Raw genomic sequence first — 27,670 nt, forward strand, 5'->3', positions numbered from 1 at the left:
CTGATGAATGGAGGGGAAAAAAGGCACCACAACGCTTATCTTTCCCTTCAAGATCCGGTCTCGATGCCGACATTAACTCGGTCTCCACGGGCCCCCCCCCCCCCCCCTCTAGAAAATCTCCCAGGCTCCTCTCTCGTCTTCCTTTTCTTCAGCTTGTAATCGGATCAGCACGAGATATACAGACTTATTTGGAAGAAGTGCCTGGATATCCCGAGCCACACGGGGCACGTCGGACAGGTTTATAACCACACGACTCCCTATTTTTCCGATACATACAAGTTACGTTTCGACGCTTGAGCAGAGTCGATTTCAGCTCCACTTAAATAATAATCAGAATACTCATCACGTGTAGAGGTGCTGATGCAGAGGCGTGTTTTGTGCCGGTGACCACATCCACCCAATCGTCATGCACTAACTATCGTTCACCGCTCACGCCTTCTGACTCTACGACCCACGTCCTCATGGCTCGGCCTGCTTCGGTCTAACCTCGCCCCCTTGTTCTCCCTCGCCTGTGTCCTCAGTTTAGACAAGCTTGTGCGTTCCCGTGCCTGCTCTCATCTCTAACTACCATCCACGGTTCCTTTTTTCCTCCCTGTATACGCTTCAGTATACGCTCCGTACTAACACCGCCGCCTCCTTTTTGTTAAAGTGGATTTAACAAAAAAGCTGCATGCTGGTTTTATGGTTTTGGTAATCACCTTTTTTATTTTATTTTTTTCTTCTCCACATTTCTCATGATTACTTTTTGTTTCTAGATTGTTACACGCAGTTGTTGGTTTTTATTTTTATTTTTTTTTTCTCCATTCTGTGTGCTTGGAATGATTAGCATCAATTATTTTGGCTTGTCGTAGTTTGACGTAATGGAATAGTGTTGCATTTTAATTTTTTATTTTTTTTCCCAATATCAAGTGTTAGAACAGTATCTTATCCCGACACTCTCTCTCTCTCTCTTTTTTATTTTTTATTTTTTTGTTGTCTGTTTGTTGTCCCCTCTCCCACGCCCACACACGTGCACATACATTGGGCCTCCTAATGGTAACCCGAGGCCTCTGTCTCTTTCTCTCTGACTATCTTTCCATTTTTTCCCTCCCTTTTCTTTCTCTCACTCCCTCTCTCTCTCTGTCTCGATCTCTTGTTGGCTGCATACTTTATGTTTCGTGGTGGTTCTGTTGTCATGGTGAACTCACGGAAAGCTTGTGGAAGTTTTTATGTTGATGCAAGGTGTTGTATTGCTTCTATATTACTTTTTTCTTTCGTTTGTTTGCATATTAATCTCTCTCTCTCTCTCTCCCTCTCCGACGCGGCTTATATATGTATGTACGTGCCGTGATGTAACTGCACATATATAACCGTGCTTTCTTTTTTTTTTCTTCCTTACTCTGAAACTGAAGGTGAATCAGTAGACTCAGAGTTTTTTTTCCTGCAGTTTGTGTGCTGGCTGTTTTAAGTCCACTGTTTGGTGAAATGAAGAACGCATCACTTACCGTATAGATCAGGTTTAAGGCTTTAGCGCAAGCACTTGAAAGATTCTGCTTAGTTTTACAGAGAGCTCTCTTTTAATAGTAATCCTAAACCCCTTCGTTCAGGGTACTTTTTAACAGCAGAGAAACCTGTGACTACTCCTTTCCTCCTCTCGTTCCTTGTTCCACTTTTCCCCGTCTCCCTTTCCTTCACTTTCTTTTCCTCTGACAAGGAGTTCTGACTTTAAAGAGTTTAGAAGTTTACGATACGCAGTACAGTAGATCATGACGACGAAGAGGAGAGTAAAGATTTTCCCGTTAAGTAGTCTTGCTGCCGTGTATGCTTGTGTCAGTTGTGTGTGTGCGTGTGTGTGAAAATGTGAGGGTGTGAAAAGCGCTTCTTATTATTGGAATATTTTTGGTTTTTCTTCCCTTTTTTCCTCCCACTAGGACAACATTGGCCATCGACTGCTTCAGAAACATGGCTGGAAGCTGGGACAAGGCCTTGGCAAAACGATGCAGGGTAAGGAGCCACACACACACTTTAAACTCTCTTCCCTTTTAGAAGTGATTTTAGAATTGAATATATCTCTTTTTATTTCCATTACCTTCACATACCTTTTCCGATCTCATTCAACGTTCACGCGGAGTAGAGACGCGGCGTATAGTCGGTTATTTAATTATCCATTTATTTTTGGATACGAACACTCGCTAAATTGCTGCAGGACTAGGATTTGCTCGGGCGGAAGCTTTTGCGTGAACAACTTGTTGATACAGAGCGTAGAAAGAGACCGATTGCAGGATAAAGAGAGGGGGAAGTTGGCAAGAAGGAGAAAGGGAGCAAAAGCATCGCAGTGGGGCGAATACGAAAGGGGGACAAAACAGCACCGAACTACAGCACAGATCAAACCGAAGCAGAAAATGATGGTGGATTATTATAAAGGCTTGCGATGTACAAAAGGACACAAGAAACATCTCTGCTTTGTAGTTAGATAAGAGAGATCTTATCATACATAAATGGCACTCAGGAATTTCAGGTCCACCCTGTGTACTGGTCTGAAATAGCCTCGTTTATCTGTCTTTTTTTTTTTTTTCTTCTCTCCTCTCATGACTTTTGTCCTCCTCTGCCGTTCTGTCTCAGAAAATCAACAAATCGCAGAGCACGTAGCTGTTTGCTGGTTGCATGGCTCATTTGTGTGTGCTGTGTAATGGGAGGGACATGAGAATATGTTTTGTGTATACACACACACGCACACACACTCACACACAACCCGTCCTTGTCTCTAAGAACAAACAGCTTCTGTGAGATGCGAGGGCGCGACAGCACTGGCTGCTCGCTTCCACAATGAAGCCATACTTCTCAGACTTAAATCAAGATAACGGTTCACCCATTTCGTCGTTAGGCAAAGAGTCGTCACCGTTTTTTAAAAACACATTGAAAGTGCACAGCAGTTCTGATAGCTGCGACTGTGTGACATAATTTGAAAGGAACAAGACCCGGTCCTTTGACCTGAGTTTGGGAAATTCTTCTGCCAGATGTCTCTCAATAGACTCTGCATTACTCTCGCTCTGTCCGCCACACCATACTCGGAGGACCCTGTGATACAAGACCTCAAGTTACATAACAGGAAGCACCGACAACAGCAAACATGACTTTATATAGCCGAGGTTTCGCATTCTGCCACGCTGCAGTCAGCACCTGTTTCAGATCGAGCAAGATCAAGTTTATTTCTCAAAGCAAGCATTTCGCCGAACTTTCTATTTCATTAACTTGCCTGTACACGCATTCATGTCCTTTACCAAACCCCACAATATATCTTCATTATACATGAAGTAATGTTTTAAATTTCTAATCTGCATATAGATTTATGTCTTAGTTCAGATTTAGCTAACTTTCTTTTTTTTTTTTTCTTTTCAAATGGAAAGCCCAGAGCTTAAAACGCCTTTCTCACGTTCGTGTCCTCTCTTGCCTGGATAACGACGTCATAGCTGGCAGACAGAGAGTCTATTCAGCAATTGATCGGCGAGTTTCATGGGCTTTAATCAACCATAGACTCACACAAAACCCCGCTGGCTCTGCAGGACAAGTTTGTTATTCCTTTTGCTGATTAAAAACATCTGAGTTCCGACGAGTCGGCACAAGATCCGCTCGAACGAATAAGGACTGTAAGAAATCTTTGAAATTGTGGAAAAGCGATCACATCGCGCACGCTAAACTGCTGTCGATGGTAAGGCCGTGCATCAGTGCCACTATTTTATTGTTACAATTAGTAGCACAAATGTTTCAGCCTCTTTATTAGATTTTACAGTAGACCATTCATCCGAATTTGATTCCAGTGCTCCTGCTTTTTTTTTCTTCCCGAGGCTACTGCAAGGATTAGCCGTTTTAATTTGTGCTCAGTACGACAAACGTGTGGGTGCTCCTGTTACACAAAAGCACAAACCACCCTTTGTTTGTCAGCTGTTATTTCTCAGCTGTCGTCCACTACGTACTTCGGTTCGAGCGTTCGAGCGTTCATAAATTCTCTGTTTGTGTCACTGGCGCATTGTCTGTGGTTTTGCCGAAGAACGCAGCTGCGCTTATAGCCGGCTATCCGCATATCTGCAGTAGATAAGGAAAGGCTTGGAAAGGTTTAGGAGGTTCCATAGTGTAGGTACAGGAAAGGGATTCCAGATGAGAAGAAGACAAACCGATTAGCTGTATGTCCTTATTGAAAGAAAGAGACTTAACATGGGAAGTGGAAAGTGTGGTTCATGTTAGTGCTGGAAACATTACTTCATTCCTCCTAAGCTTGCGTGTTCGGTCTCTTAGTAATGTCATCGCTCATTTACGGATAAGGACACACAGGGTCCTCGTCTGAGAGATCCAGTGAACGGCCGGTTCTTCTCTCAGTGCTGGCAAATAGAAACTCTGATAAAGACTAAGGCCATGTCCACACTAAGAAAACGTATATTTTTCTCAGTTTTGGCCTTTCATCCACACTGAGGCGGCGTTTTAAGTCAACGGAAACGTAGCCGTCGGAAGACACACTCCAATTTGTAAGCGCCGTCTTCGCGTCTCAGTGCGGACTGTGAAGACGGAGGCTTTTGAATACTATGACACATTTTTAGTCATGTGATGCAGTCGAAAACGAATAAACGCTTAGCGGAAATGACGCAGGTCGAAGCTTCACTCATGCTTAGTAGGAAGATGTAAGCATTTTTATACATTTCAGTGTGGATGAGCAACTTTTGGAAAACGTTTCAAAACGAAAATGTGGACGCGGAGCGTTCTTTAGACGTAAACACCGTTTTCAAATATATCCGGATTAGTGTGGACATGGCCTAAAGCTGACGATCTCGGGATGCCGTCGTCTTGTTGACTTATCATCAAAATACACGGCGCTATCGAATTCTCCATTCTTTTTTTCCAGAAATTAACGACGTGCCGTAATTATCCGTTTTTCTGTAAATATTCGTTTTTCCTCAGTGGAAAGTTTTTGCACTTTGTTTTTCCATGGGTTTTTTTTTCTCTCCTTTTTTTTTCTTTTTTTCAGACGAGAGAAATAAATAGACCGGTGCAGGGAAAACCAGTTTATAGCTGCTATAATACAAGAGATTAACAAGACCTAACGCGTCTTTTGCGAGCGTTTCACGACGTTAAACGTAGCCGCAAGTGGACGAGAAGTACGATGATGTAGATGTTGACAGTAAGGAGAAATCAGCTGTGAACATCATGTCGCGTGTCGAACGGGTAGTGAAAGAGATTTATTGTACCGTCACATGGAAACTCATGGAGATGGGAGCCGGCTTTAACCGGACCTTTATGTGGAGAACACGACCTCACCATACACTCTCTCTCCTTCTCTCCTTTTACTGTAATGAATTGTCTCCCGATGCTTTGAGTTTCCATTGTATTGACTGTTTTTTTTACTCTTCTTTCTTTTTTGCTCTTTTTTTTTGTTTTTTTGTTTTTGTTTTGTTTTTGTAGGTAAGGTTTGTAGGATCCTACCCTGCCCTTTTTGTGTGTCTGTGTATATATATGTGTGTGTGTGTGTGTGTGGGTGTGGATGTTTTGCCAAAAGTGAATTCCCTTTACAGTGTAGCTTAACGACCTCTCTTAGTTCCCTCCTGTAAGCTTACAATCACTAAACTTTCTCTGCTGAGAATGCCAGCGCTACAATTCCAAACTCACACCAGATTCTAATCGTGTAGCTCACCGTAGGACCAATGATAGTCTTGCTGATTTCGCTCACCCTTGACTAGAACAGTCATTTTTGTCATCCGTCAGTGTTTCTGGCTGTGACGAGGGTGTTTCTTGATTGGCTCTGTACCTGAGATTTGGGTCCGCTGATTGGCTTTAAACTCATCTCTGCCTTTACCCCTCCCATGATGATGATGATTTATTTTTTTTTTTTGAATAGCTTGCAGAATGAGCCTGAATCTCTGCCCATTTCCCCTCCCTCTTCCTTCGCCTCTTAGCCACTCTGTTGGTTTGCTTGTGTCCACTCTTGTGAAGTGACCGTACACGTGGTAATGTGGGTGTGGTATTTCCACGTTGTGTGTGGGGGCGTGTGCGTGTCTGCGTGCGTGTGTGTGTGTGTGTGTGTGTGTGTGTGTGTGTGTGTGTGTGTGTCTCACTGGTGAGGGGGTGGGGGTTCAGGTGTTTGGCTTGGCAGGGTAAAAAAAACCTCACACCATCCTACATTGTGTGTGTAAGCACATGTGTGTATATAAAAAATAAAACACTCTGCCAACTCTTCTCCCCTGTCCTGCAAAGCATGCCGGTTTTCACCTCTCCGGATCGCCAATCTCGAGTTTTAAGCAGTGTAAAAATGAGAGGACTCATGGTGCTGCTCTAAACCCAGCTATATTTAACACACATCTATCTTCAGAACAGTAACGAAAAACACACACGAGTCGATGCCTTTTTCTCAATCAATAAACCGTGACCCGCATGACGGACGGGGGATAGGGGGAAAGCAGGGCGATGGAGATTTGATCTAAAGGTAGAACGGGAGGGAGACATAACTAACAGAGAGAATTATAAGTCGTCATTTTTAAATAATAAATAAGGATGCATTGATACTTCGAGTGGTATCAGGTGTAGGTCTGATGCCATACGATGTACTTTGAGCAGATATGAACACGATCCACAAAACGCCAGCCATCTGGATGTACGATCGATCGTGTACGATCGATTCAAAGCAAACCAGGCTTCAAATAAGGAAAATATATATTTTTTCTTTCTATAAAGTAACCTTATAAACCTCCGAACAAAGATGCCTACACACAATGGCAGGTAAGTGAAAATATGGGCTCTTGTTCGGTATGTTGTTCGTCATTGGCAGTGAAGGATTACGCTTCCGTGACGATTCAGTTTGATTCACAATACTGGATATTTGTCAGTAAACAGAGTAACTCCGATACTTAAATATTGCTTCGACTTGCATCTTAAAAATGTGTGAATTCTCTCAAATTCATCATTGATGGAATAATCAAAATGTCTGAAAGAGCCGAAACAGAGCTCCAAAGTCAGATAAAATGCCCAACTAAAACGCAGACTTGTTCTCACGACGAACTGTGTTTACGTTTACAGCATTTGGCAGACGCTTTTATTCAGAGCGACGTACATAAGTGCTTATGTCTGTAACATTGGATACATTAATGCTGGCTCACTAGGTTACATACTTAAGATACCATGAGTTTAAAGTTACAATGAAAGTTTTTATTTATTTATTTTAATTATTATTATTATTATAAAAGCAGAAGATGGGGAAAGTGTTTGACGGTCACGATACAGCAGAACACTGCAAGTGAAAACAAATACAGATTTTACGTACACAAGCCCTCTTTTAAAGACAAACAAAACCGTCACTCCTCAGTTAGCTTACGTTTAGAAAGAAGGAGCCTAATCCATTAAGCGCGTGCCCTTTCGTGGCCATTATTTAAATGGGGGCAACGTGTGTACCGGCACTTGTCTGAACTACGTCTGGTTCACTGTTTGGGGAAAACAAACAACGCTATCAATGCATCCCTATTGTTTAACTCCAATCCAGCTGATATATTTAAGGAAGCGAGGGATCCCAGAAAGCTAAGGGATGGTGAGAGAGACTTTCCCTGCGATCACCCAAAGCCTCCATGGCGATAGGGTGACGTCAAAGCCTCTGCCATTGAACCCCTAAAAACCCCCGAGCCCTAACAGTTCACCCCTTGACCCCTGACCCCTCTCTGTGTTCCTCAATCTTCCTGCTTAACCAATTGGTGTTTCTTTTTTGCAGCATTATGATCCTGGCCATGTTGTGCTGATGGTAAACTTAGTGGTAAATGTTATTTTTTCCCCCTGATTGAAATTGGTTCCTTTTTTTGTATTTTTGTTTTGTTTGTTGTTGTTTTTTTGTTTGTCCCCCCCCCTCAATATTATCTATTGATATTTTGTTTTGCTTAATTTAATTTTAACCCTCCCATGTTTTACTTTCATTTATATTTCCGTCATCAGAGCACAAATATTTAATAAGCTTCAACCGTTTCTACCTCTTGATATTAGTTCTCATTCTGCTGCCTGTGTATCAGTGAAATTTACATCACTTCCTTCTTATGCATTTCTCATCTTGTTTGTTTTCAGTTTTTTTTGTGTGATAAAACTCCCCCCCCTTTTTTTAATTTCAATTTACATTCTTCACTCGAATGCATAATTCTAGACCGTTAGACCAAATTAGCTTCGGCCTGATTCGGGACTCCCTTGTTTTTATCGTCTGATCCAGGCTTAAAACGAATTGGTATTTTGCCTGGAAGATGTATAAGTAACGCTCCAAATTCTTCTTCATCATAAGTAAACACGTCCTATTTGTTTAGAGGTTTGGAGTCCCGATAGGCCCCCTATTCTCTCTCTCCTCTGTTTATTTTAAGATGATTTGTACCACTGGGTTGAAGCTGCTGCAGACTCGTGCGCACACAGCCAGCACTATGCAGGCTTATGGCTCAGAAATCCACAGTTTTCATTTTACAAAAGAATGGGAATCGATCAGACGGCACGTCGACAACGTGCATGTCTTTTTTTTTTTTTTCCCTCTTTCTGTTGGGTGAAGACAGTTGTATTATGAATTTTTTTTCTTTTCTTCTTTTGAAATCTTTACTAGTACTGACGGCACTTCATGATTATCTATTGGTAATAATAATAGAATACGATGACGGGTGATTTCTAGCTGTTAGATGTTCTGTGAAACCCTTCAGTTACTTTAGCTGTACGTGTTACTTTTTTTTTTATGTTTACGGGATTGCTTCAGCCCAAGGGTGTAAACTGACCCAGCATCTAAAATTAAAACCAATTAACTTGAATAAAGAGGAAGAGTTTCATTAAAAAAAAAAAAAAAACTGAAACCAAACCACGTAACTGATTTGAGTCTCTAATCGAATGTGACGTGGTGCCAGCCTTTGCAGCAGTTTAGTATGACTTTTGTTCTTTTGCCTTTCTGTCTTATTTGAAATCGCCCCCCCCCCCATTTGTGTCTATCTATCTGTCCGTCCGTTTACCACCCCCCCCCCCCCCCAACCCATTCCCACTCTCTCAGGTAAGTACACCTCCCAAAAACCTGCACTGTCACCACGACAGCGTCTGGCCTGTGACGTCACTCTGCCGCTGTAGCTCAGTGCTTGTATTATTCTATCATTTCTTTCCTTCTCTCTCCCCCATTCTCTCTTACTCTGTCTATTCTGCTTTGTTTGGCTGGTTATGAGTGGATTAAGCAATTATGTGTCAGTTTCTGAGTAGTTTTGATTGTTTTTTTTGTTTTGTTTTGTTTTTTCTTTTGATTCATCCTGGTTTTGTTCCTTTTTTTTTCCTGAAGTAAATTATTATTTTACCTAGCTCTTTTCACAGCTTGTGTTCCAATACACATGACCATTTGGCATTAAGAGAGCAAAAAATACTCATTTGCACGTACTTTTACGTTGATCATCGATCAATAACCCTCATTAAAAATGGAAAGATTGATAATCGAACTCTCAGCACTGCCCCGTCCCCCAAATCTTACCTTCGTAATCTTTTGAAGCTAGCATCATTAAAACATCCCCCCTTTCTATCAAGGTAAATGTAAACAATTTTAAGTTGAGTAAAATATAATGTCGGTGAATATTTGTCTTGGCAAAACTAATCACAGATGTGTTTAAGTGATGCAGTCAAGCTTGTCGCCGTAGAAACCGAATTGTGCGATCTTTAAGGAAATCCGCCAGTTGCTCGTCACTTTTAGCAAAGACGCAAACACTAGAAATGTTTAAATGCTGTTCCTTTTCCAGCCTATACATTTATTCCTGTAAATCTCATTGCAGGGTCGCACACCAGGTCCCTTAATGAAACATGACACTATCTTAAATTATTGCAGACTGCAGAGAAGGTAAGCATCAATTATATGGATCACCATCAAACCCGACGACACTGTAGGGATACTGCGACAGATCCGATCCGGTCAATATCGGCCTTCTTCCTCTCTCGTCTCCACGCATATCCCTCTCCTAGCTTTTGCAGCGATGTGCTTTAAAACACCTTTTATTTACACTTATATAAAATAATAATAATAAATCCCATACTATAAGGCCCAGGGTGTCAGTCACATAGCGGCATCATTTAACGTATGCCACACATAAAGCTGTGAGAATGGCTAGCATTTGGTTCACTGTAGCTTTCTGATCTCTTGCACTTGAAGGCAGTCTTTCTAACCCAGCACCCTGTGCTCTAAGCAGGCTGTTCCACTCTCGCTTCCTTTAAGGCCCTGTTCAGGATCTAACATCTGCTCTGTTTCTCCCTTTCTCTCTATGTATTTCTCCTTCCTCACCTCGCAGGACGCACCGACCCCGTACCCATCATCGTCAAATATGATGTCATGGGAATGGGACGCATGGAAATGGAGGTGAGAGTGTTTGTGCGTCTGTGTGATTTTTTTTTTTTTTTTTTTTTTTTTTGGGAACCACTTTCCCTCTTACAGCACCTCCCATCATCCTCGTATGTTTCTGTATCTCCATGACCTCCGTGTGTCTTGTCAACAGCTGGACTACGCCGAGGACGCAACGGAGAAGCGGCGAGTGTTGGAGGTGGAGAAAGAGGACACGGAGGAGTTGCGGCAAAAATACAAGGTGACACTTTTGTGGAGACACATTTTACACCCTCTAGGGAAAGAAACGAGTCACAACTTTCTCTCTCTTCACGTAAATATTCCCACCCGGTTTCCAAGAATTCTAGTAGCTATGATCTTTTTCATATCTTCTACACAGAACACAGACATGTTTACACAAACTAAATTGCATAAATGTCATCCTGTACATGTGTATACAACGTTTGTTGTTGGGTTTTCTTTCCCCAGGATTATGCAGAGAAAGAGAAAGCCATTGCCAAGGCGTTGGAAGACCTGAGAGCTAACTTTTACTGTGAGCTATGTGATAAGCAGTATCAAAAACACCAGGAGTTTGACAATCACATTAACTCTTACGACCATGCACACAAACAGGTCAGAGGAACTATTGCTCTGTGTTAAGGTTTTTGTAGCAAATTTTGTTAGTGTGTGTGTGTGTGTGTGCAGTTTTCAGTTATTTTTCGCTTTCCCTCTTAATCAAATTTTTAGCTGTGGTGTCAGAAATGAGTAGATTTATCTGAGCCCACCCCCCCCCCCCCCCCCCCCCCCCCCCCGTGTTTTTTTTTTCTTTTCACAGAGGCTGAAAGAGCTGAAGCAGAGGGAATTTGCCCGTAATGTTTCTTCACGTTCCCGCAAGGGTGGAAGAAAGCAGGAGAAGATGCTGCGACGTATACACGAGCTGGCGGAGCAGAGGAAGCAGCAGGAATGGTGAGTTAAATAACCACTGCTGTCCTCTTGTGGCTCTGAAAAGATACTACAACATGCCGGAATGCAGTTCAGACCGGCGTGCGTTTAAGTCAGTGTTAACACTTTTTAGTAAAGTCTTTTGTTCATTATCAGTAGTTATTTGTTTAGTAATTGTTATGCAATGATATGAACGCACTCATCCTGACACGTTCTTTTTTCCATCCTTTTCCGCAGTGTTCCCGGTAGCGGACCAATGTTCAAGCAAACTACAGTGGCAGTCGATGGAGAAGAAGGTGGCTTCTCGAGCATCGATGGCATTCCCATGACCCCAGATGGTTTGCCGGAGGAATCTTCAGGAGAGGATAAAGGAAATGCTGGAGGCTTCGGTCAAAGTTCTCCAAAACCGGGACCGACTATCAGTTTTGCTCTTCGCAAGAACAGTTCCTCACCCACACCGAGTGTCGGAACCCATGCTCCCAAAGTTAGCGTGTCTTTCTCGTTTGCTAAGAAAGCACCTGTTAAACTGGAGACAGCTGCTGCTGTGTTTGCTGACCATGGAGAGGAAGCAATAGAAGGAGAAGAGGGCCAAGAAGAAGTAGTTGAGAAGATGGCAGGGGAGGAAGGAGGTACAGCATCCAGCACCGACAGCCCAGAGAGTACATCAGGTGCCATGGGTGGAGGGGATGAGCAGCCACAGTCTGATGATGGGGGAACCCTGGCCTCTACTCTTAACAAGCTGAAAATGATGATGAAGAAGGAGGAAGGTTACTCAGGGCAGGAGCCACAATATTATCATTACATGCCTCCCGCACACTGTCGGGTAAAGCCGCATTTTCAGTTTCTGCTCTTCATGAAGGCCTCTGAACAATGTGGTAGCCAGGAGGAAGATGAGGATGGGGAGGAAGAGCAGAAATCAGTAGAAGTGGAAGAAGATGCAGGACAAGAAGAGCCTAAAGACAATGACTGCAAATCAGAGACGGACACTGTGAAAGAGCCTGTAAAGGAGCAGAGTTCAAATCCTTCATCGCCCAAATTAAAAACTGAAGAAGTATCAGATATCACCACAGGAGTAGTAAGCAATGCAGATTCCTCAAGCACTGTTTCCCAATCAACTGAAGCTAAGCAAGCGTCATCTGAACCTCAAGACGCTGGCCCTCGCATTCCGACAGGACCGTTTTTTCCCGTTTTAAGTAAGGATGAAAGCACCACCTTACAGTGGCCTTCTGAACTTTTGGAGTTCACTAAGGCCCAGCCTTCACTATCCTACAGTTGCAACCCCCTTTATTTTGATTTTAAGCTGTCCCGGAATAAAGTCAATAGAGGTGGTAAGGCAAACAAAGCTGGTAAACCAGCTAATGCTGATGGTGGAGAGGGTTCCAAGGCAGAAGATACCACTAGCAATGCAGCCACAAGTAGAGAAACTAGTACAGCAACACCAACACCATCTGGTGTCAATATTGACAAAAAGGATGACGCTTCGTTAAAAGAAAAGACTGCAGAGGACGAGAACAAAGACAAGAAGCTAGAAAACTCTGAGGACATAGTTGGAGGATCCAAGAAAAAGAAGAAGAAAAAGAAACACAAGAAGTTAAGCAAGAGAGCCAAACGAAAAGAAAAAGAGAAAGTGGAGGGGGAGACAGCGACAGAGACACCGGGAGAGAAGACCAAAAAGAAAAAGAAACACAAACGAAAGAAAAACAAAAATAAAGTACGTGCCGAGGAAGATGAGAAAGCAGGAGAAAGTAAAGAACAGAAAGACACGGATGACAAAGGTGGAACCAATTCCTCTGCTCCGAATGCAGGAGGGACTTTGACTTCAGATGGAGGAAAGAGAAAACGGCTACATAAAGAAGTGTCGCAAAAGTCGGTTTCTCAAGAGAGCAGCACAGGAAAACCCAATCTGTCAGAAGAGCACAGTGGTACAAAACGTCCCAAGCCTGACCCAAGCACATCAGTGGCATCCTGCTCTGCCTCTGCACAGAAAAGCCCCGTGGGTGGTCGACCACCGACGAGTGAAAGTGATGAAGATGGAGGCTCAGCATCTCAGCGCTCACGCCGTCCTCATCGTCGCAATAGTCCTCCACGTGAACGGCATCACCGAAGTGAAGACTCTGGACAGTCAGGTCGCTCACGGAGTCGTTCTTCTCGCAGAGGAGATCGTAATCATCGGCGCAACAGAGGACAGAAATCTCATAGTCGATCATATTCAAGCAGCTCTGAGCGTTCCTCTGCAAGAAGCAGCGCTTACAGTCGCCGCAGCCACAGCTACTCGGACAGCTATAGTGACTACAGTGATGGAGAACATCGCAGGACAAAAAGACGGTCTTCGGACTCTGAATACGAGAGGAGAGGCGGAGGACGGTCACACAGACGGCATTACTCCTCCTCGTCCTCAGAAGACTCTCGTTCACGGTCACGCTCGCACAGCCGCAGAAAGCACCACAGACGGCGGCGTCATCACAGCAGCAGCCGCAGTTACAGTCGTAGCAGCAGGAGCAGCAGTGCTCACTCATACCGACACAGCAGCTACAGCCGTAGTTGCAGCTCTGCCAGTCGCTCGTCCAGCTCCACCAAAGGCTCACCACAACGGCACAGTCATAACCGACGGGCTGACAGCTCTTCGCGGAGACGTGATTTCAACCGCTCTCGTATCTACCGATCACAGTCTCCGAGGTCTTCCTCGTCCCGTGCACAGCCACGAACCAGCAACTCAACACAAGTAACAAAAGGAAGTGGGGGAGGAGGCGGTGCTTCAGAGCAACGGAACTCACTCACAGCACGACAGCTTCTCGAAAGAATCCAGTCTCGCAAGGGTGGTGAAGATTCTGGAACAGGAAGCAAACCAGGCACCAAAATTAAGGACCCTCCACAGGGCTACTTTGGGCCCAAGCTCCCCCCTGTACTTGGAAACAAGAACATGTTGCCCCTGTTTGGTAAACTGCAAGCAGGGAAGAAACCTTCATTACTTTCTGTAATGCGAACAAATGATGGGGAAAAGTCAGGGCTTGGAAAGGTTCCTGATACAAGTAATGAGGTGATTCTTGTGGAGCCCATTCGTGAGTTTCCTCCTCCACCCCCACCACCACCTCCACCAGTTCAGCAGCAGCAGCAACAGGTGGAGGAGTCCAACTCAAATACCTTAGTTTCAGATGAGGTCAGAAACCAAGCCGTAGAACCCCAAGTGCTTCATGAATCACGATCAATTTTTGAGCAGGAATCGGCTAAGGTTATGCCTGCATACCAAGTTGAGCCTGGACAAGACCCCAACAACCCAATGATGGATGGGTGTATTCTGGCATCTGACATGGGTCAGCAAACAGCCATGCACGCCTATCAAGGCTACCCAGTGCCCAATATGGAGGAGGAGGACATAGGCATGGAGGCTGAAGAGGATGGCTTGGCACCTCTGGAGAGCCAGCCAATTACATTTACCCCAGAGGAGATGGAGAAATACAGTAAGCTACAACAAGCAGCACAGCAACATATTCAGCAGCAGCTTCTTGCGAAACAGGTGAAAACGTTCCCCTCAGCAGCAGCCGCCGCGGCTGCGGCCAATTTGGCCGCCGCTGCCAGCCTTGCCCCTGCTCCGCCTCCACCACCTGCGCTACAACAAATCCATATACAGCAGCCTGCTGTGTCTGCAACTTCAGCAACATCAATTACAACAGTTCAACATGCCATACTGCAGCATCATGCCGCTGCCACGGCAATGGGCCTCCACCATCACAATCCACACCACGCCCATCCTGCTCATGCTCAACTCGCCCAAGTTCACCATATACCACAACATCATCTCACCCCTATTTCTTTGTCACCTTTGGGCCACACATTAGCCCACACTTTAGGGCACACTTTAGGGCACACTGGCTTGATTCCAGCCCACCATTCTGCCTTCCTCCACGGGCAACCAATCCACATAATCCCAGCGTCTGCCCTCCACCATGCCCCATTAGCTTTGCATCATGTACCCCATGCAGCCCTTTACCCTACTCTCTTTGCACCACGGCCAGCTAGTGCAGCTGCAGCAGCAGCTCTGCAACTTCACCCTCTTCTACACCCCATTTTCTCAGGGCAAGACCTTCAGCACCCTCCCAACCACGGCTCATGAAACGAAAGGGTGTTCGTTCTTTACAAAGGTTGTCCTTTTTTATAAGGAGTGTGAGAGGTAACCTCGCTTCTGGGTATCAATCCTCTTTTCCATCAATGGTTGCCTCTCAAATGTAACAGTTGGACAAATAAAGGGGTAATATAAAAATAAGAGGAAATTATGGCTTCTTTACAGTTAAAATTGTAGGGGGCGGGGATGGCAAATGCTCATAAACCAGTTTCCGAACAATTATGAACGAGTTCCTGTTAAAGCCTGCCACCGAATCAGGTTTTTTCCCCGCAACAGTCAAACTAAACTATATATTATTCTATATGGTCTTATTTTGAACCCTTGTAGCTAAAGAGACTTTCTGTGCACAGTAATGATGTGGGCCTATAAACAATAATTATTGTAAACAACTTTACCTATCTTTTACTTAAAGAACCAAAACAAGAACAGGAATTATGTGAGAGGGATCGAAGCCATATTTCATACCTAATGTAACTTTCAATGGTTTGAGATAAATCGTTGATAAAAATGAAGAAAACTAGACACAACCGAGGCGCTTAACCTCGATGTCAGATGATGTTGATGTTCGTTCTGTTACACTGTCTTAGGTTGCCCCTACGCTCTGATGGACTTAAGTTGCACTGAAAAATGGACATCAAGATGCTGCTTTTGCATCATGTAAGAACTGTATGATTGTAGTATTCTGCAATAATTTTTTTATTTGATTTTAAATTATTTTCCAGGTTTTTTTTTTTTTTTGAGCTTTCCCTTGTGTAATTTACATCTTTGTAAATAGGTATTGAAGTATTGTAATATAAGCTGCCTTTGTAACTGTTTAAAATTAGTACAAAAAGGATGAATTAAAAAAAAAAAAAACTAAACAAACAGCAAGGAAGTGGTTTGATCAGGTATGGTACAATAGCTTGTGAACCTGCTGTAAGTGGAGCGGTTATCAGGTGAGTCTGTGATGTAAAGGGACTGGGACTTAGGGGCGAGGTGTTGCTGCATAATGGATTGATTAAACGAAAGCAACGATATTTACTTTTTTATTCTTTATTGATGTGTCAGAAAATAAAGCATTTTTGAGACCTAAAGGGCTCCAGTCTGTGTTATTGTATAATTGTTGTGTTCATAGAAAGGGGTACGTGTGAGTTTATTGGCCACTCAGGAAAATTTGGAGTAGCGGTCGATGCCCCAACGGTTCCCACAGACAGTGTACTTTATTTGGCTCTTGTTCTAGTGGTTTGTCCAAGAGTTTTGTATTATCAGGAATTTTTATTCGGTACTGGTGTCTTTAATGAACTCGCAGTATTTGATTGAGCCACCAGGTGGCACATTTGATAGCAAAGTACCGGGCACTTGGGTTACTCTGTAGAATACTTGGGCTGATTTCACCTTTTTTGTAAAAACACATCATTCTGTGCTGAACCAAAGCTGATTTTATTAGCTTTATTATCTTAAAGATTGATTTAACAGGGGATAAGTGTGTGCCTTTGCTGTAGGTCAGGGGTTCGGCAACCCGCGGCTCCGGAGCCGCAAGTGTCTCTTTCATCCCTCTGCTGCGGCTCCCTGTAGATTTGGAAAATAAATATTTAATTTAATTTTATTTTAGTTAGTTTTTAAAAAACGTAATTCTAAATTCTAAGATTATGATGCTCTTGTAACATTAAAATAAAGGTGTTTTATTTGTTTGTCGCTCAAAATACGCATCATAACTGCTGACTTGCAAAATCCGACAGAAGCAGACGCGTTTTTGGTTGTCTGCAGCCGGCAAGTTAAAATTTTGATGTCATGAATACGAAGAGGACTCGATTAGACATTGAACATTTTATTTAAAAGTAACCTTCAACCCAGCATCGTTTTTGTTAAGCTTAGTTCAACCTGTTCAAAATATTTTTGTTTGCGTGCAGAAATAAAATTGTTTACTCTGTAGCAGTTCGTTGATTTCATAAATGCAACACACTACAGTACTACTATACTTTCCATAAAGGTAAACTCAGTGTTGTAATGTAACGGAGTACAAATACTTCGTTACTGTACTTAAGTAGAAATGTCACGTATCTGTACTTTACTTACTTTAAATTTGTCAACTTTCACTTTTACTCCACAACATTTCCTAGATAAAATGTATACTTTTACTCCGTTATATTTCCACTAAGCATCTTCGTTACTCGTTACTACAAAATAAAATCAGAAGAAATCCGTGCGACTGCAATAAGGGAGGTTTGGCGAATCACTGCTCCTAGATTGCATTACACACATCCGCATGCACGCTCTACGGAGAAGCACAGGCACGCGCAGCGTGCACACTGCAGCCAGGGCTGGAGGCATTTATGTATAACGTTAATCGGAAAGCCGCAAAGACGGCAACCAAAAGCAGTGAAATGTCACTATTCTTATTACCAGAGCTGTTGCACAAACAAAATATTAATGCAAACAATCCATTCAATACTAAATAAAAATAACATTTATTATTTTGGTCTTTGTCTTGTGAATATTTGTTTATTGATGACTGCATTCATTGGACACACTGTTTGTAGAGAATGCACACATACATGAACTGATCTGATTCAAGACTGACATCATTACATCATGCATAAAATTTTGGTGTCCACGTTTGCCATTTAATAACACCATAACTTTGGCTTAACTATGTAGTCATATATAATATAAAACTCATCTTGTTTTAAATTTTCACCGCCCCTGATCTTATGCCTACTATAAATCATTGAATTTTTACTTTTACTTCAAATACTTAAGTACAGTAAATATCAGATACTTTAAGACTTTTACTTGAGTAATATTCTAAAAGGTGACATTCACTTCTACTAAAGTCTTTTTCTAGTACGATACTTGTACTTTTACTCAAGTATTGTTTTCTAGTACTTTATACAACACTGGGTAAAATGATATTCAGTGTTCTCTTCATTGTAGATGTCCAAAAGTTTTTTTTTCGTGGGAAACGGGTCCAAATGGCTCTTTGAGTGTTTAAGGGTTGCCGACCCCTGTTGTAGTTTAACAATCAAGAGATGAGGCACACTGCTGGTATGATGAGACTACATTTAAATAAAACATTGAGAATTTACTTATATTGTAATAGTTGTCTTTTGTGTGTGTGTGTGTGTGTGGGGGGGGGGGTTATATCATGAAAATTTGTTGAGAAAAAAAATTATTGTGAAAGCACCTTAATCAGTAATCTCGATTACTATTTAATCATTAGATGATAATCATCTCTCAGGTCTAAGGTCTAAGCTCTATCTTGTCTATGATGCTTTACAGTATAAATATGGGCCACCTGAGCACTGAGATGAGGTTGCAGCCGTCCAGTCATATCAATCGTTTCCTGTTGTCCATGAATCTAGGAATTTTCAATTAACTCAAACATCCCGACTGTCTTTTTTTCCAGTCTTTTATATTAGAGCAGAACAATCTCTGTAGTTGAAGGTACGGCAAACTGGCTCGAGTAAGTGCCGCTGTAATCATCATACACTTAATGGACACTTTATTAGGAACATTCCAATTAGCTCAAACATCCCAACTGTCTTTTTTTCGGTTTTTTATATTAGAGCAGAACAATCTCTGTAGTTGAAGGTACAGCAAACAGGCTGCAATCGACATTCACTTAATGGACACTTCATTAGGAACTAATAAGATATATATAATAATAACTAATAAGATCTAATAACTAATAATATGTTCCTAATAAAGTGTCCATTAAGTGTATGTCGGAAAAAAAAAAGACTGGGTGGGTTTGAGCATTTTTATAATAGATGATTATTTTCATACACAACAATCTCTAGAGTTTGTAGGACTTATAAACCGCAGCAGACTGGGGTCAGAGAGCAGATCCAACCATAATTCAGCAGTACTGGTGCAGAGAGGTTTGAGGGTCTTGCACAGGGCCAACAGTGGCAGCTTGGCAGTGCTGGGCCTTCAGATTAAAAAAGAGCCTTAAATACTTGAGGTACACTGATGAAAGGGTCAGAATATGCCAGCAACAGCATAGATCCATGGACATAATCTACCTCGTGTCGTCAATTCAAGCTGGTGGAGGTGGTTTAATGTGTGCAGTATGCCTTCCTGGTAAATTCATCAATCAATTACATCCTTGGGTGAGGATTGTTGCTGATCGTGGGCATCTCTTCCTAACCACAATTCACTTGCTTCTTCCAGCATGATATTTATATATTTTTATTGATATTTATTGATCTAAATTAATTGAGATATTATATATATATATATGTGTGTATATATACACGTATATATATATATATATATATATATATATATATATATATACATATATATATGTATATAATATATATATATAGACATATATATATATATATATATATATATATATATATATAGACATATATAGACATATATATATATAGACATATATATATATACATATATATATATATATATATATATATATATATATATAGAGATATATATATATTTCTATCTGTCTATTTATCTATATATATTTCTATATATATATTTCTATATATTTATTATTTATATATAATTATGACAGAGTTCAATGTTGCTTTCCCCTCTTACCAGCTCTGAATCCAGTAGATCACATTTGGGATGCGGTAGTGAACTGACTAAAATCGCAAAGAAACCTCTTGTGGAATCCGTGCAATGAAGAACTGAGTGTATTTTGATAGCAAAAAATAGGCCACTACCCATTATTACACTTACAGTGTTCCTAATAAAGTGCTTAGTGAGTGTATGTACAGTCCTGTGAACATGACTGGGTTGGTCCATTTCTCAATCCTACCTCTGGCGTTCTTTCTAAATACGAAAACCATTGTGCTGCAACTTTGATTGTTCATGTTTTCGTCCGTTTGAGGCAAGAAGTTTCAGCTCAGGTATTTGACTACCAGGAACATGACAACGCAGGTGATCAGCATGCCCCCCACCATGAGGAACTTATCCTGACCGGCTCGTTTCTCGATCAGACGCATCACTGTGTTGGACAGCCCTAACATGTTAGCCACATCCAGCATCTTCTTATGAGTACCCTGGATCATCAGAGAGGAAGAAAGATTAGTAATGCTCATCTTCACAGGTACAGCCTGACCAGATTAAAACGAGCACATGATGCTACTAAACTCTTGATGAACACACGACCGCATAGACACACTGACTACACAGACTCCTACCTGGTGACATATACAATTTGATCCCCTTTTCCTATAAGAGCGTGTTATAAGTTGAGGAAGCTTTATGACGATCATAAATATATATATACACATATATACATAGATATATATATAAAAAAAGTGGAGCTTCGTGCTTATCAAACGCACCTTAAGAGTGCTCCTCTGATCACGGAGACTATGAAGGATGCTTGAGCCAGAGCCAAGAAGCTCATCCATGCCTTTGTGTGCATTTTGCAGGTTGGAATTAAACTGAAGTGTGTCATCTATGGGGATGGATGTATCCGAGTCCTACACACGAGAAAGAATTAGAACACAAGCTTCACAAGAGTGTACATCGGTGTGTGTACGTGTGTGTGTGTGTGTGTATACACTGACATTTGTGGTGAAGGTCCGACTCATGAGCTCTTCCCTCTCCCTCTCCTGAGCCTCGTGTGTGTATCTTCTCTGCTGGAAGTTTCTCAGAGCTGACTGCATATGCTGTACATCGTACTTTAGCTGCTCTACACGCCTGTGAGCAGACGAGAACCAAAAACAGAGTGATTCGTCCCATCTGACAGCACGGCTGATCGATCATGCTTCACAAAGTCTAGGCTTATGAACAGTGCCATTAAAACCGCAGTGCTATTTAGATAACCTACGTAAAACAAAAATTGTAAAATGTAAACAAATTATATATATATATATATATATATAAATAAAACATCCAATCAGCTACTTGTTGTTACTTGGAGGTACCCTTGAGCAAGGCACCAAAGCCCCCCAACTGCTCCCCGGGCGCCGGAGCAAAAATGGCTGCCCACAGCTCCGGGTGTGTGTGTGTGTGTGTGTGTTCACTGCTGTGTATGTGCACTTTGGATGGGTTAAACGCAGAGAACAAATTCTGAGTATGGGTCACCGTACTTAGCCGTATGTCCCGTCACATTCACAACCAGTGAAGTATCACACCCGAGAGAGCGTCCTCCGATGCGTCTCGGTGGCGTGCGGCATCCAGAGAGAGCGGATGAGTATTTGCAGGTGTGTGTGAGACTGTGTGCGAATGTTCTTTAGCCTCAGGTCTGTTTACGGAGCTTCGTGTTTTGGCTGTGGTGTCAGGAACTTATGCAAAAAGTGCTGAGTTGAGTCTCTGTATGGTCATGAAACAAAACGCTAATTTGAATGTCGTTACCTCGTTGCAGACGTACGCTTCTGAGAAAGAAAAGACCGAAGTTGTTATACATTTCAGTTCGCAGTCCAGATATTTGACGATGGTGAGGAAACGGTCTGCATCGTGATGACTGAAGTCAGCGAATTACTGACGCTGACAAATTATGATCCTGACACCGTTCTGTCCTCCTCGTTATAGGCACCGATAAAGTCATCAGCACACGTTATGATTTTGACCACATACCTGTGGTCACGCAGTAGATCTGCTCCTGATCCATAATCCAAAGCGAAGCAAAGTATGTTTATCGCGCGGGTGTGCGTCGTATAGCACGTAGCTTACATCTTATTACAGAGATACATGATCTGGACAGAGGCAGTTGTAACCGGAACGATGGATACATGATCTGGACAGAGGCAGTTGTAACCGGAACGATGGATCCCAGGGTGCTTTATCATCCACAGCTTTTAGTTCGGTACGTTTTCACTCTCTGTACGAACATGTTGCTTGGAAACCAAATCTACTTCTTCAAGAAAGAGAGTGAGGTTAGTCCCAGTCTGAGAAAGCACTTCAACTTGTCTGCAGTTAGAGAGCAAACATGTATTATTGGTTTAGGAACTGCGGTAAAACATTTAAAGCGTCGATGGCACAGAAACTGTGGTGATGCTATGCATTGGTTTTCCTTCATTTAATCGGCCACAGAATGAAGAAATCTTGGTCTTGGTAAACAGAGTATTAAGTCTGAAAGCAGCCATGTTCTAGCCTTTCAGGGCACTTGGGAATGAGTGCAAGCAGCTGATAGTCGTTAAATCAGTTCACTTTGCTTCTCTTTGTTATGAAGACGATGATAATCGTGGTTCGGAAGCACTGTATATTCTTGTAGAGATGAATTAATAATGTTGGTGTAAACACAGGCTCACATCAGTCTGGAGTTGTTTGAAGGTCCCATTCATCTATTCAGAACATACAGTACAGACCAAAAGTTTGGACACACCTTCTCATTCAAAGGGGTTTCTTTATTTTCATGACTAGGAAAATTGTAGATTCACACTGAAGGCATCAAAACTATGAATTAACACATGTGGAATTATATACGTACATAACAAAAAAAAGTGTGAAACAACTGAAAATATGTCGTATTCTTGGTTCTTCAAAGTTTTCTTCCACCTTTTGCTTTGATTACTGCTTTGCACACTCTTGGCATTCTCTTGATGAGCTTCAAGAGGTCGTCACCTGAAATGGTCTTCCAACAGTCTTGAAGGAGTTCCCAGAGATGCTTAGCACTTGTTGGCCCTTTTGCCTTCACTCTGCGGTCCAGCTCACCCCAAACCATCTCGATCGGGTTCAGGTCTGGTGACTGTGGAGGCCAGGTCATCTGGTGCAGCACCCCATCACTCTCCTTCATGGTCAAATAGCCCTTACACAGCCTGGAGGTGTGTTTGGGGTCATTGTCCTGTTGAAAAAGTGGCGTGTCCAAACTTTTGGAAGGTGTGTCCAAACTTTTGGTCTGTACTGTATGTTAAAATCTCCCCAGACATGGAAGCTGTGGCTGCTGTGGCTGTGATTGGCAGGGGATTTTAATCATCAAATAGCTGTAATCCTTACCACATCTGACGATCATTCGTGGTGCTACTTGCCTGGGATTCCACTTTATAGCCATGTTGATGTTTTACACGCTTTGCTTCACCACCGCTCGCCATGTTAAAGTGTGGAATGATGGTTCAGCGCCCCCTAACTTTAGAGCATAGAGATTGAACATTTACTGGCGGGGAAGAGTTTCCTCATCTCAGCTCGTAGACATACAGGCACACACAGACAGTCAATTCGGAGAGAAATAAAAAGCACAAATTATTTAAACGTAAAACCCGAAAAAAAACGCAATTCACAAGCGCGTATTGAACCGTGGATGTCGTACCGAACGGTTCAATATTATATTGAGGATTGTGGCATCCCTAGTAATTACACACTACAATGTAAATGGCAGGAGCTGTTCAAGCGCTCGCAGTCTGCGTCTATTAATCTCCACTCGGAGCAGGTCGCTGTCACTATAATCAGGAACATCGTGCAGCCCGCTGGGTTAAGCAACCAACCACATTCTTATGAAGAGATGATAAACAGCCTGGCTCCAGTTTGCTGGCTCATCCTGATGCATGCTCTTAACTGAGAGGTTCGGAATTTGTGTGAGGGGACATAACTTACAGTTTGGCGTTCTGGCGGCGGTTCGGCAATTCTTTCCCGGCTAGGATCTCCAGTCGTTCCAGATAGGTGAAGACTTGCTCGATCCTGGCCTGTAGCTCATTTTCAACCACTGTAAAAGACACGCACACACACACACCACACAGACACACACACAGACACACACACACACACACACAAATGATCCGGTTCACAGCTAAACAACAACAAACAATGGTGAACATAATCATGGTATCAAATCCAACCCAACACATGTTTAGTTAAAGTGTCATTACAGACCATAACCAAGTACGATAATACTTAGTTTAATAATATTAATGTTTTTGAAACTACTAACAGTGCTCTCACTTAAAACAAACAAAAAAATGCGTACGAGTGTGCAAGAGCATGAAAAGTGAAGCTGGCGTCATATAAAATCTGCACGTCGACTGGATAGTTACTTGCTACCTTCGTTCCGTTGTTATATTCATGATTAGTTGTTTAGCAGCAGCCAAACCGGACAAAATCTATAAAAACATTCTCATTTTTGTCACCATGTTCCTGTGGCTACAAGTTTTCGGTTCATCCTGTTATGAATCCGAGCTCTAATTAAGCTACTATTCGCAGGAAAGGGAATAATCTAACAGTTTATCTTTAATTTATTAAAGTTATCAGCTCATCCAAGAGCTGACAAACAAAGTGCACATATTGAGCTGAGAAGTACTTTGGCAAAGATAAACCTAAGCAGCTCCTACTCTTTCTCTCTGCAAGCCTGAGGCTGTTTGAGGACCAGGATGTGTGCTGTTTCCTGGGAGAGGCACTAAGGCTGGTGGGAAACATTATCAGAACTTTAGGGTAGGTTACTGATGCACACAAACACTGAATCTGTCCTGTTCCCCACCCACTGACAGACATTTCACACTCATGAGTGCGCACACATTTTCATATGATGTCATCAGCACATGCAGGCGACCGTTTGGCTGAGACGGCTTTCTGTCTGAACCAAGACGTGCGTATCAAACCCAAACTTTGGGCAAACCTTATCCCAAACCTTTCTTCACCCACTCCTCCCTGATTCTTGCCATCATACTCCTCCCTGTCCTTCCTGCTGGGGCACCAGACTGGCTCTGTGCTTTCAGTTCAGCCCTACCACAACATGACACTTAGACTGTTCACAAAGAAAAACCTGAGCTGAATATTTGATTCATTTTCAGAATCAGGTTTATTGGACAAGTGTGTTCAAACACACAAGGAATTTGGTTCCGGCTGTTTGTTATTTTACCAAAAAAAAAACAAAAAAAAACAAGCTGTTTGTTATTTACCAAAGTAATATATTAAAACAAAAAGACGTATATATTTGTAGTCAGATAAAAATTATTATATTAATCAATTATATCAGAGTTCTGTTGAATGCTCAATTCTGGTTGGTCTGAAGCCTTTGATTCAATTTCTATACTTACTATTTCTACCGCTTTAGTCATTTCGGCTGTAATTCGAATCAAAGGTTTATATGTTAATGTGGTTAATTAAAGGTTAATGTGTTTTTTTAATAGGTCAAATGTCTACGATGGCTTAACAGATTTATAAAATGTGTCTAATCGCTGTTCGTGAATCTATTCAGCGTTTACCGAAGGAGTCTCCGACGACAGTGCTTTGTAACAGAGATAAAGCTGCAAATTCAGGACGAAGGACTTTTTTAGTCTGATTAACATAGGTTTTTTTTTTTTACACCTGGTCACTTCATGCGTTTTCTGTGATCAGATAGCTATAAGATGGTAAAAAGACCAGGTCTAAATGCCCTCCGAAACGTTTTCGAGACGGATATAAATCCGAACGTTCAAACCCCTTCAGGAGGTGGTCTGGGACGCATTTCAGATGAAACTGGACAGGTGTAAATGAATGTGGTTGTTCAAGTCACATACTTCAGCGCTATACTCCTCCCAAACAGAAGTACATCACTCGCAGGTGACTCACGAGTCGTGCAGCGAGCCAGAAATGTAAATGGAACAGTTTTAACACATCAGATAGCTATCAGATCAGAGAAAACACATGAAGTGACCAGGTGTAAAAAGACCCATAGAGACACCGTTCTCATAGGAAAGCGAGAGAGAGTATCACTTACGGTGCACCGACCGTCGCTCGGTCGTCTCCAGGCGGCCCATATGAGACTGGATCTCCTGGATTTGCCTGGTAATAAGAGACGGACAAAATAAAAGGTCACAGAGCGTAGTCCAAATAATAGACGTTAAACAAAACGAAGGTGAACGAAATGAGTCATTATGATAAAGTCTTTGACACATCACTTAAAAATGATTTCGAAAACAAGTCAAAGAAACATCATCTTTCCTTGTTTTTATTAAAGACTGTAGCAGATAGTTTCCATATTTGTTTTAAGAACTTATTTTAACCCAACTAAGTAGTTATTTATGCTCATAATAATAATAATAATAATAATAATAATAATAATAATAATAATAAGATTTTGGAGTCTTCAACTACGTTACAGATTACTGAGGTCTCCAGAAACCTATTTGAATTCGGAATATATTAATAAACTAACATTAAACTAACAGGACAAAACAAATCCAAGCTACAATTACTGTGTTATTAAATAATAATAATAATAATAATAATAATAATAATAATAATAATAATAATATATTACTCTTGGGCGATAACGTTAATACAACATGTAAACATATGTTACTGACGACAAGACCCTTTTTTAAATGTTTTAACATTAAAAAACAACAACAATGAAAAGAGAGTTTATAAAATTAATCGTTGAGTTCCTGTATTTTTTTTTATTTGCTAATAAGCTAACAGGAAAAGTGTTTTGTTGTTGCTAACTTGGCTAACAAACATTTAGCTCCGGTTGCTAAGGGTTTAAACTCACTTGTTAGTCTGGTGGTAAAGCGTCTCCATTTTCTGATCCGAATCCGACCTGTGAAAAGCTCTGAAACGACAAGAATTCAAGGAAATGTTTTCCTTATTGCTTTCGTTTCTGTCACTTTCATGAATACGCATGCATGAATGCATCAGAGGAACACGTCAACAGGAAATAGCGACCTCTGGTCTGAGGAGGTGCAAAAACCGGAAGGAGTTTCTGGGGCAGCCATTTTGAAATATGCGTTTAGTCATCATCAGAATGAGAATCAGAATCAGGTTTATTGGCCAAGTGTGTTGATGCTGACACACACAAGGAATTTGTGTTCCAGCTGTTTGTAGCTCTCAAAAGTACAGACATAAATAACACTATACGTTTAGATTGGACCATGCAAGAAAAAACAGACTATACAAAACAGACTATACAAGACAAGACAAAAAAGACTAGGCAAAACAGACTACACAAGACAAAATAAACAGACTATACAAGACAAAATAAACAGACTAGACAAGACAAAACAGACTATACAAGACAAGACAAAATAAACAGACTAGACAAGACAAAACAGACTATACAAGACAAGACAAAATAAACAGACTAGACAAGACAAGACAAAACAGACTATACAAGACAAGACAAAACAGACTATACACGACAAAATGAACAGACTAGACAAGACAAAACAGACTATACAAGACAAGACAAAATAAACAGACTAGACAAGACAAGACAAAACAGACTATACAAGACAAGACAAAACAGACTATTCAAGACAAAATGAACAGACTAGACAAGACAAAACAGACTATACAAGACAAGACAAAACAGACTATACAAGACAAAATGAACAGACTAGACAAGACAAAACAGACTATACAAGACAAGACAAAACAGACTACACAAGACAAAATAAACAGACTATACAAGACAAGACAAAACAGAC

At 41.7% G+C, this 27,670-nt stretch overlaps 2 protein-coding genes across 8 annotated transcripts in view; one reads left to right on the forward strand and one right to left on the reverse strand.

Moving 5' to 3' along the window:
- Nucleotides 1-16,441, forward strand: part of gpatch8 (G patch domain containing 8) — a 31,229-nt gene extending 14,788 nt beyond the window's left edge. For 2 of the 5 annotated variants that reach the window (XM_047800692.1, XM_047800693.1), the window contains 7 exons: nucleotides 1,911-1,983; nucleotides 7,721-7,762; nucleotides 10,278-10,345; nucleotides 10,482-10,568; nucleotides 10,796-10,939; nucleotides 11,142-11,272; nucleotides 11,486-16,441. In XM_047800692.1, coding sequence (XP_047656648.1) covers nucleotides 10,319-10,345; nucleotides 10,482-10,568; nucleotides 10,796-10,939; nucleotides 11,142-11,272; nucleotides 11,486-15,359 — 4,263 coding nt within the window. In that variant the 5' untranslated portion in view covers nucleotides 1,911-1,983; nucleotides 7,721-7,762; nucleotides 10,278-10,318 and the 3' untranslated portion in view covers nucleotides 15,360-16,441. Of the gene's footprint in view, nucleotides 1-1,910; nucleotides 1,984-3,721; nucleotides 7,763-10,277; nucleotides 10,346-10,481; nucleotides 10,569-10,795; nucleotides 10,940-11,141; nucleotides 11,273-11,485 lie in introns of those variants that run through there. The other 3 variants (XM_027161112.2, XM_047800691.1, XM_047800694.1) reach the window with 2 other exon arrangements.
- Nucleotides 15,637-27,286, reverse strand: gosr2 (golgi SNAP receptor complex member 2). 3 transcript variants are annotated; one of them, XR_007137899.1, is made up of 7 exons: nucleotides 26,737-26,910; nucleotides 25,963-26,027; nucleotides 23,865-23,973; nucleotides 20,900-21,032; nucleotides 20,672-20,812; nucleotides 20,140-20,383; nucleotides 15,637-16,916 (listed from the first exon to the last, which is right to left on the reverse strand). XR_007137899.1 is itself a non-coding variant. In XM_027161176.2 (7 exons), the coding sequence occupies exons 1-7, from the start codon at nucleotides 26,957-26,959 to the stop codon at nucleotides 20,222-20,224; spliced, it is 720 nt and encodes a 239-aa protein (XP_027016977.1). In that variant the 5' UTR covers nucleotides 26,960-27,102; the 3' UTR covers nucleotides 20,001-20,221. The 3 variants fall into 3 exon arrangements, 2 of the variants coding, with proteins under 2 accessions (XP_027016977.1, XP_027016976.1); XM_027161176.2 differs by lacking the exon at nucleotides 15,637-16,916 and having other exon boundaries at nucleotides 20,001-20,383; nucleotides 26,737-26,796; nucleotides 26,910-27,102; XM_027161175.2 differs by lacking the exon at nucleotides 15,637-16,916 and having other exon boundaries at nucleotides 20,001-20,383; nucleotides 26,737-27,286.
- Nucleotides 27,287-27,670: the final 384 nt, after the last annotated feature.

The sequence above is a fragment of the Tachysurus fulvidraco genome, chromosome 15, assembly GCF_022655615.1.
Source record: "Tachysurus fulvidraco isolate hzauxx_2018 chromosome 15, HZAU_PFXX_2.0, whole genome shotgun sequence".
NCBI classification, from domain to species: Eukaryota; Metazoa; Chordata; class Actinopteri; order Siluriformes; family Bagridae; genus Tachysurus; species Tachysurus fulvidraco.